The sequence below is a fragment of the Mastomys coucha genome, unplaced genomic scaffold (genome assembly GCF_008632895.1).
Source record: "Mastomys coucha isolate ucsf_1 unplaced genomic scaffold, UCSF_Mcou_1 pScaffold14, whole genome shotgun sequence".
In the NCBI taxonomy this organism is placed as follows: domain Eukaryota; kingdom Metazoa; phylum Chordata; class Mammalia; order Rodentia; family Muridae; genus Mastomys; species Mastomys coucha.
The window spans coordinates 134,068,740-134,079,416 of record NW_022196896.1 but is presented as its reverse complement, the minus strand read 5'-3'; the positions used below and the strand labels follow the sequence as shown (position 1 = coordinate 134,079,416).

The 10,677-nt window shown below is 43.9% G+C and overlaps 1 protein-coding gene across 3 annotated transcripts in view; it reads right to left on the bottom strand.

Annotated features, from left to right (window-relative positions):
* Positions 1–6,961: 6,961 nt before the first annotated feature.
* Zbtb14 (zinc finger and BTB domain containing 14) overlaps positions 6,962–10,677 on the bottom strand; it is a 7,816-nt gene continuing 4,100 nt past the window's right edge. For all 3 annotated transcript variants that reach the window (XM_031368689.1, XM_031368691.1, XM_031368690.1), the window contains exon 3: positions 6,962–10,219. In XM_031368689.1, coding sequence (XP_031224549.1) covers positions 8,873–10,219 — 1,347 coding nt within the window. In that variant the 3' untranslated portion in view covers positions 6,962–8,872. The remainder of the gene's footprint in view (positions 10,220–10,677) is intronic.

Sequence of the window (10,677 nt, the reverse complement as noted above, 5' to 3'; positions counted from 1 at the left end):
AAATGGGAATGTCCATGCATGAGAGGCAAGGGAAAGCTCTCCACAGGAAGGAACCAACAGTCTTCCTGAGTAACTGAGTAAAGGCTCTATAAGCTTGTTCTGAGAGGGACAGAGATGAACACCCATGTTAGCAACTAAACTAACTGAAATTCAAGAAGCCTCACTCTATCAAGCCAAAGGAGATGGTCTCCAATTTCTGTTACTATTTTCCTCTGGTAAGGATCATAAATCTCTCCATTTAGTGGATGTTTTCTCCACTTCTCTCCAGTCCGCTCTGCAGGACAGCAAAGTAAAACTGAAGCCTGTCTATTTAATCTTGGCATAATAGGATTTGAACTACAATTATGTAAAAAAAAAAATTAACAAACTATTTTTCCTGTTTTCATTTATTGTTTGGTAGAGGAGTGGTGGTGGGGGTGTAGCACATAATAGGGCCAACATATTTCAATATATCATGTATGCTTACAAAACTTATATAGTTGTTTTTGCTCTTCAAAAGTAACTGGGTCCAAATGGCTCCAAGGAATTGTCCATGTGTGCGTGAATGCGTGGGTGTAGTGGGGGATGGTGAATTCTATAAACAGAAACAGTTGCAGTTTGTGCAAGATGATAAGAGAAAGTGAAAGTGAGAATATTTGCATGGGAGCAAGCAACTGTGGCTTGAGAGATTCAGGCCCCAAACGGAAAAGGTGAGAAGAAAGAACTGAATAAAGCCAGAGTCAGGTAAAACAAAGCAAAACAAAGCAAAGTAAAACAAAACAAAACAAAACAAAACACCAAAACACCCTCAACTATTCATGCTGCCTGTCTACCTCCTTGCTGGCAGCCAGGAAGTATTTATTAGTGAAGCCCTGCTGCATTAACGCACTATTTGAACCACCTTGAGAACAGATCACTGGGGTTAAGATGTGTAGCCAAAGGCAGAGGGCTCTCAAAGCAGAGGCAGGAAAGCCTAGGCTAAGACACTGGGTTACATCAAGTGAGGTCTGAACACTTTGCTGGGAGCTGCCGCAGCTGTGGAATCATCACACCATTTTCATTTCAGAGGACGAAGGGTGACCGCCTGCTCTCAGTAGCGCCCCTCTTGTGATCACGGTTAGCGCTGTTTGGACTGAGAGGCTTGGACATTTTTAAGTGGTTTCATTAAACAGTTCCTGGAAGATAAGCAAAATAATTGCAGAAGAATGGGCTTGCAGTGGAATTAATGGAGACAGCCCTAAAGACCCAAGTCTACTCTGTTCCTTCCGGACAAAGGAAACGATCTAGGATGGTGGAGGCTCACGCTCACAGTTGGTGTGGTAAGCCAGAGGCAGCGATGAGGATCTGGATCCTCCGTAGTTTTACTGACTCACAGAAATAAGGACAAAAACTGTGATCTCCCCAGGAATATAATCTATTTTCTGTGCCAGTAACACAATACCACCAAACAATCAAATGCTAAAGAAAAATCGATGATTTTTGACTCATGATTCTGGAGGTCCAAAGGGGAGATGTCTTTCTTGCTGAGAAAATCATTACAAGGCCTCATATGGCAAAAGACAAGGAGTGTGTGCATATGTAGGTGCATGTATGCATGTCTCTATATCTCCCCTCGCCCCCTTTTCATAAAGCTGTATGGATCTTATCTATCATGGAGCCTGAACCTAATCCCTTTTCAAAGCAGGAACTTTTTAGAGAGGTGGGCTATTTCTATGCTCTTTGTCCTCCAAAGGTTTACAGGTTTGTCACCAATAGTGCTCTTGGGAATAGATGGGGCTTTAGGAGCTGGGGTTGGTGGAAGGGAGGATCACCCGAGCCTTCCATGGAAGAGGATATTGGAAGCCTTGGGCCTGAGTCACCGCCACACCTCCATACTTCATGCCTGCTGTGAGGCTATCTGCCCCAGAATTGACTGTGGGGCGACAGGCCTAAAGTAAAAGAGACCAGTGACCATGGCAGAAACTGTAGAACTGTCAGCCCAAGTACATGCTCCCATTTCTGTGCTCTGTAGGAAGCTGCCACAGGAACAGACACCAAGTTCAATAGCAGTTCTACTGTCTGGAACTCCACTCTGCCACTATCCAAGGAGATATCCAAACCATATCCAGACCAGGGCACCATGTATTCTTATGCGATTCCTATGTTATTATCCCATTTCATGGGTGAGTTAAATCTGAAAAGTCACTTGTCTAATACCACCCACTCAGTGGCAGAACCAGAACTCAGACCAGTACTCTCAGACCAAGGCTCATACTTCAAATATCACACTGATTTTTGTCACTTGTACAAAAACCTTTCAAGTGTAGTCATAGAAAAGAAAACAAACCCAATTTCAAAATTTTCAGATCCAACAGTACAATGGCTTTCTGAAAGTTCACTTGTTATGGAACAAGGTTGGACCACACACTGGAAGAGAATAAGCAGATAATCATATATGGCGAACTTGAAGACAAGTCTGAAATCATAATAATTTGTGCTAGAGTTTTAGAAAGAGCCAAAGCTTTATATAAAACAAACAGACATATTTCAGGTTGCTTATAGTTGAGAGAAGTAAAAGAACCTAGGTTTCAGCCTTTCCTTCCCCCGTTTTCCTCCTCCTCCCCCTCTTCCCTCTCCTCTTCTTCCTCCTCCTCCTCTTCCTCTTCCCCCTCTTCTTCTTCCTCCTCCTCCTCCCCCTCCCTCTTCCCTCCTTCCCCTCTTCCTCCCTCTCTTCTTCCTCCTCCTCTTCTTCTTCTTCCTCCTCCTCCTCCTCCTCCTCCTTGTCCTCATCCTTTTTTTCCAGACACAAATGGTAGCCTAACGTGGCAGCATATGTAATTACATCACTCGGGAAGCAGAGGGAAAAAAATCAGGAGTGCCAAGTCATTCTCACCTACACATTATGCTTAAACTACCCTGGGCTACATAAAACTCTATCTTAAAACAAAGGTTTGTGGAAGGTATGGTGATCTAGAGGGAACACCCCTCCCCCATCTTAGTTAGGATTTTATTTCTGTGGACACCATGACCAAGGCAACTCTTATAAGGACAACATTTAAACTGGGGCAGGCTTACAGGTTCAGAGGTTCAGTCCATTATCATCAAGGCAGGAACATGGCAGCATCCAGGAAGGCATGGAGCAGGAGGAGCTGAATTCTACATCTTCATCTGAAGGCTGCTAGCAGAATACTGACTTCCAGGCAGCTAAACATGAGGGTCTTAAAGCCCATGCCCACAGTGACACACCCACTCCAACAAGGCCACACTTCCAAATAGTGCCATTCTCTGGGCCAAGCATATTCAAACCATGACACCGCCCCCCACCCACACCCTCCAAAAAACCCTACTGAGAATAGTAGGGTCTCACAGCATGGACAAATAAGCCAGTCATGGATACCAGAGACATACAGTCTAGTTGCAGTTTACCTATCACAAAAGTTTCAACTGAGTTCTGGACATTTGTTCTTTCTGTTTTTTGCTTTTGTTTTTGTTTTTGTTTTTTTTTGAGACAGGGTTTCTCTGTGTAGCCCCGGCTGTCCTGGAACTCACTCTATAGATCAGGCTGGCTTCGAACTCTGAAATCTGCCTGCCTCTGCCTCCCTGTGCTGGGATTAAAGACATGTGCCATGACTGCCCAGCTGGTTCAGGACACTTTTAATGTTAAACCCAAAGAACCCGTTATCTCATAGCTCACAGAAGTTTGGGGCACGTGATTAATTATGGAGTCTCCAAAACAAATTGTCTCTTGCCTTTCATTTCTCTTTTCAAAGAGCCACATTATATCAGTGGGTATTCAGACCTTTAATACAATCTTGTTTACTCTGGTACCTCCTGATCCAGAGCACTTCCTGTTGGTGAGGAGATCATAGCAAGAACAGCATAGCCGAAGAATCCCTGGATTTAGGAGACTAGTAATCATGTGCTCTGGTCAATTAGTGTCAACACCCTAACAGTGAGCCTGGTTAGGCTCACCAAATGCTCACCTTCTATCTTTGACAATCTGTCAATGACACTTTACGTCAATTATATCTGATTTCAAAGTTAAATTTCTTTCTATTTTTTGAAATAAGAATGATGTAAACTCGGCAGGGAATCAAATACATTCTGTTGTTGTTGTTTCAAGACAGGGTTTCCCTATGTAGCCCTGGCTGGCCTCGAACTTGCTCTGTAGAGCAGGCTGGCCTTGCACTCAGAGATCCTCCTGCCTCTGCCTCCCTCATTCCGAGGCTAAAGGCATATTGCCATCATGCCCAGCTGCAAATTGGAGTTATAGACAGTTGTGAGCTGCTGTGCGGTGCTGGGGATTCAACCTGTGACCTCCAGAAAAGCAGCCAGTGCTCTAAACACCATCCATCTCTCGGGCCTCAAAACAGATATCGAGCAAAGCATTTAAGGAAGATCATTCAAGCAGCAGAGCTCGTAAGGGAGGGAAGTAGGACCTGAGTCTAAGAATCAAAGACTTAAGACAGAGAGTATTAAAGAGTGGGGCAGAGCAGTTCAGCAGGATCTCTAAGCAGAGCTGACCAACCTCACAGCTGGTTTTGGCCCCATTTGGTACTGGGGGGCTTTCCTGGGTCACTGCATCTTGAGACTTGTGAAAAAAGCTAGCCATTGGCTGTCGTCGTTCATGACATTTTGCCAGTGGGCTTCCATGTTTGGGGGACAGGTTCTAGAATTAAGCAAGGCAGGTAAGGTCAGTTTAGTACTTGACCCATTGCTTAACAGACATTCTTTGAATTGTTACACTTATTGTGTGCATGTGTGCGTGGGAGTGCCACAGCATCATGGAGTCCAAGGTCAACTTGTAAGCGCTCGAACACATGAACCCGGGGATCAAGCTCGGATTCTCAGGCCTGGTGGCATGTGCCTTTACCTGAGTCACCTTGATGGTTGATTTTGATACTACTAACCTTCGTGAGAACAGAATGAAGCCCTTAGCTATCTTTCGAAGGGAATCAGGCTCTATGAACTGTATTAATACACTCCCAAATTGAAAAGCGTCTCGCACATGTGGATGATATACACTATTCACAGGTGTAGAATTCTGTGAGCATGCAAAGATGAGGCCTTTGTTCCTGGATAGTAGGGACCCCGTCAGTCCCACTCCTGCTGGGTCCCCAGCACCTAGCCCAATGCCTAGCACAGTAAACACCAGACATTAAACCAGTATTGTTAATGGACACTGACCCTATTCCACATAAAGTGTCTTCCTGTAAGATTATTGGAAATATCCTTCCAAGAAAGCAAGCAGTAACTCCAGACTAAAATCAAGATTCAGGGGTGGTAGTCTGAATCCTATCAGTGAAGAAACAGCAGATATTCTTGGAATTTATGTAAACCAGGACGGATAATAGTAGTCTGAATAAAAGTATTCACTTTGGGAAAGCTTTATATACAAAAATTGTCTAAATGGATGACTTCATGTGTGGCTCTCAGAATTGCAATTCTGCCTGTGCTGTCATGTCCCCTGAGTAGGTTTGGAAGCCAACCACATCAGGGTGTACACTTGACTACATGCCAATGACCTACTTAAAACTGGGCAAATAATGTGTGATTATGAAACCAAAGAAAATTCTAGGATGAGTACATTTGTAAGCTATGAACGGGCAGCTTATGAATGCCAATTAAACAGAATTTCCTTAGACATTTTCAGTTATGAACTCTTTACATGACCTGTCAGGCTTTATAATGCAGAGCCAGTGATTATAGAACTGACAGGTATGGGGAGTGGGGGGTGGAACATGTTTGTGTCCAACGAGAACATCCTTGACATGGTGCAGTTTGCTGGCACATGCCTGTAGTCCCAACCCTGAGGATGCAAAGGCAGGCATATGAGTTTGAGGTGAGCCAAGCTAGACTGATAACATGCCCAAAACAAACCAGTACAACAGGAACTATTCACAGTGAACCCAGAAAGCAGGATACTTGGCTCAGTGCTGTGTAACTTTCATGGTAAGCAATTTAGTAAAAATCCACATCTTTACCTTAAAGGTGAAGAAACTTTCAAAACTCATTCTCAGGGCAGTTTAAAAGATGCTTCAATTTGTATTAGCCTTCACTGCCTCTGTACCATAGCCCTAGTCAGTCATTTGCTCAGGGTGGTCTTGAACTTACTCTTTAGCCACAGTCAGGTTGTCAACCTGCAATCTCGCCTCAGCCTCCTGAGTAGCGGGATTGATAAGCCTGTACACCTGGGACACCTAGTTCTCTCGGCTGCTTTCACAGTGACAGAATTCCTTGCAGTCCCCAGCATTCGTCGTCGAAACCAATGCTAATATGATGGGATCAACACAGTGTTTATGGGCACAGATGTTGTACAGGAAGGAATGGCACTGATGGAAAGGTAGCAATGCCTCTGTCTAGAATTGCTTTCTGCTCACACTGCAGATTCGGGGCCAGCCCATCTCAGCAGGAACTCCCCATGCCTCTGAAGGGGGTCCCTACCTCGGGGATCACTAGCTGGATGTGGAGACACTGTTCCTGCTCAGGGCCAAGGAAAGTAATTTCCAGAGTCCACTGCCACTAAAATACCTAAAGAAAACAGGTACCCATAGGAACCCAGCCCCATGGTAGGAGTTCTCACACAAACACGAAACAGTTCAAACACTAAACATGTAATGCAAAGTATTAAAATTCTGCTGTTTTCTCAGGTTCCAACATGATGACATGATTATTACCTGTCCACAAGACTTTTTTTTTTTAAAGATTTATTTATTATTATATCTAAGTACATACTGTAGCTGTCTTCAGACATACCAGAAGAGGGTGTCAGATCTTATTATGGGTGGTTGTGAGCCAACATGTGGTTGCTGGGATTTGAACTCAGGACCTACAGAAGAGCCGTCAGTGCTCTTAACCACTGAGCCATCTCTTCAGCCCCACGCAAGACTTTTTATAGGGAATAATTTTAGATCGGAAGTGTGACCCTCTATGAAGCCATGACTACAGTAGCATTATAGATCTGGACACGTACAACGGTTGCATAAAAAATGATCAAGAACAAGAGGAGTGTATCATTTATCTTTATATACAAAAAACAAAGGCCCAAAATATGGTTTGTTGAAGTAGCTATCAACAGGATGCCAGCTGATTTCACATTTGCTTTGGTTAACACAGCCTAGGATCACCAGTCCGGCCGGTCCTCCTACTAACAGCACAGACGAACTGATGGGATTGCCTTCAAAACAGAACAAACCGCTCAGAAAAATTAATTTAAGCTGTAACATTTCAACAATAAATTAAAAAAATTTAAAGGTAGCCTCCTCTCCATCCGACAATCTCGGGCATAACATATACACCGGTTTTGAAAATAAAAATTTTCTCACAACAGTAATAACAGATGTTAGTATAATAGGCTGGCTATGTAATGAAATTATTTTAATGCATTTTTTTTAAAAAAGAAAACCTTAAGAACCAAACGTGAACTTTTAAAGTTGGCACCTTCTACAACTGTACACACCCTAAAACAATTGTCTACACTTTCTTACAGAACATAATTCAAACTCTGTTGGCATTTTAATACATTCCTAAGGAAATAGTCAAAAGAGCATTTAGTACACCCGATCTGAAACAAAGTTCATAATTCTGATTTATGGCTATGACAGGGCAATCAGCTTCTACTGGAAACTGCAACCAGTGATAAAACATATTTGGAAAACGTAAACATTTGGTCTGACAGTCTTTAATGTTGGTTAAAGGAGTCTGATATTTGTTGTCAATGAAAGGTACTTTAATCCACTGTTGAAAAAAGAAAAAAAGAAAATAAATGCAGCTGCCCTTTTATCTTGAAATACATAAGACCAACACTACTATTTACACACGTAAAAGACCTCAGGTTTATTTCAGAAAGCATCTTCCTCATGGGGAACTGAATGCTGCAGAGATGCAGAGACCCCAAAGCTTGATGGGAAACTGAGTGCTGCAGAGATGCAGAGACCCCCAAAGCTTGATGATATCAACTACAAAAACGTATTTGAAGAAATGTTTCTGTTTCTTGTCCTAATTTTGATCTTAAATACAAAACCAATTCTGAAATCAGTCATAATTTCAAGACCTGGGAAACCTTAGGGTTTTTTGTATTTGTGAAAACCTTGTCTCAGACACTTCTCCTCCTGTCCATGCTGATCCACTGCACGGACACACAGACAGAATGGCCACACTGGACAGAAGAGGAACCGGGTCCCGACACCACCAGCATCCTGGTAGTCTCAGTCACCCTGAGGTAAACGTGACCTGCAGCATTTGGGGTGGGTACAGGGGCCATTACAATGGAGGAAGAACACTTCAGCAAAGCAACCATTATTTGTCCACAGGAACAGTGAAAAACAATGATAGAGAGATATAAAAATCACAAACCAAATACAAAACTAACACCATTCCATTTCTCCAAATTTGGTTTTGTACTTCTGCAGTGTTCTGGGTCAGCACGTGCCAACGTTTTCTGCATCGATAGAAAGGTCTTGTTTCCAGTTACTAAGACTGCTGTTTTGACTGTAAGTCACATATACCGGGATGATTAGGAAATCAATTTATTCAATGACTCTGTGCAGTGCACTCACCAGCTTGGCAAGAGTTGAGGGATTAAGAATGAAATAGAAGCCATTCATTTTAAACTAGACAAAGGAGATTTCAAAGTAAAACCATAAAGAAGGGTAAGGGAGCTTATTGGGAATTTGAATACTAAACATCATACACACACACAAAAAGAGATAAAAAAACCAAACTGTTTGGTCAGAACATAGGAACGCAACTGCCTGGAGAAATTTGAGAATTACCCAACTGGAGTGAGCACTGCCTTAGGTCCAGCCAGCACAATGCAGTCACTTGCCACAAAGCGGTCAAAGGTGTTCGCTGACTACAGTCAACGCAACCTCAGCATCCACCTCCCAGGCCCAGTGTTCCTGACCCATCACCTCTAGCTACAGGCGATCGTCTCCAGCTGCTGCTCGGCCTCGGCAGCCATCGCTGCGGCCTGCAACTGTTCCGTCTCACTCTGGATGGCACTGGGGGTGACCTGTTTCCTTTCACTGTGCATATTGTTCTCATGCCTCTTCAGATCTGAGGCCTTGGCAAAGGCCTTGGTGCAGGAGCCGCACACAAAAGGCTTCTCCCCTCTGTGCCTTCTCTCGTGGTCCTTGAGGTGAGACTTGTGTTTGAAGGCTTTGTCACACATGTGACACGCGAAAGGTCTTTCGTTGCTGTGAACCCTCTCGTGCTTCTTCAGGTCTGGAGCGCGGATGAACGACTTCCCGCAAACCTCACAGCTGTAGGGTTTATACCCTGTGTGGATTTTTAGGTGTTCTTTCAGGTGGGCCTGGGTGGTGAAACCTTTTGTACACATCTCACAGACAAACGGCCTGTCTGCTGTGTGGAGCTTTTCATGCTTCCTCAATCTGCCTTCATCAGAAAACGTCTTCCCGCACGCTTGGCAGGCGATCTGCTCCCGATGGTGACCGTAAAGCAAATACTCAAACTTCATGTCGCTGGCTGCCGTCGTCCAGCCCGGAGTCTGTTCATCTTTTACTTCGCTCATCCCATCATTAAAGGTTAAGGCTTGAGGGGTCTGAGACCCCAGATCTTTGGACTCGGGAGTCTCCATGGATTCTACTTCCTGGCCGTAGCAGTTCACTTTTCGAACTTCCTCGCTCCCCAGCTCTTTCAAAATCGCTTCCTGAACCCTGAGAGTGGTCGTAGGAGATTTGCCGTCCTCCTGACTCGGGGGAGTGCCTTCTACTGTGTCATCAGAAGGGCTGTCATCCTGGTCCCCGATTTCTTCCACATCATCGTCCTGAGCATCAGCAGTGTCTCCCATGGGGCGGTTTAGTTTGAGGCAATACTTGCTCTTTGACTGGCCATTACTTTCATCCGGGCTAGACACATCACGCTTCTGAGAACACAGTTTATCTAAAAACCGGATACCGAGAATCTGACCGGACGACATCATCAAGTTGACATCCTCCTTTTTCACGGAAATCTTTGCTGTGTACATGTAGTTCAGTACCTCTTCAAATATGTCGGAACGGAGGAAATCTATCTCTATGACTGAAGAGCTATCGACTTCCAGCTTCTTGAAGAGCTTTTTAAAGTATGTGCTGCAAGCCGCTAGAACACACCGGTGTGCTCTGAACTTTACATCTTCAACCACGATGGCGATGTCACAGAATTCTCCTTCTAGGCGCTGTTCGTTCAGCGTTTTCAGAAACAGCGTTTTATGATCATCGTCATTGTATTTTATGGTTTCAGACATACTGATGAAAAACTCCTGCAGAGGAAATTTTAATGGTGTTTAATGTGAACCTAGCATAACCAATGCAAAATTTAGTCATATTGTGAATATTTAGAACCTGACAATTTAGAAAGTTGGTCCCATAGTTGGTAAACAACAATTCCAGGTAAGGGATTTCCATATTGCAATTTTAAATTACTTTCTTTTTACTAACTGGTTTTAAGGACAACGGCAGCTTTTCACGAAATACAAACCAGGTATCATTCTCCATGCTTGAGGGCTCAATTCACTTATTTTCAAATAATCCCACGAAGTAGGCAGTGCCCTCAATTTCTAAAAGAAGTTAGGAAGCTGCCCAAATTCCTATCACTTGTAAGATCCAGTAATCGTGCCGGGTGGTAGTGGCGCACGCCTTTAATCCCAGCGCTTGGGAGGCAGAGGCAGGTGGATTTCTGACTTTGAGGCCAGCCTGGTCTACAGAGTGAGTTCCAGGA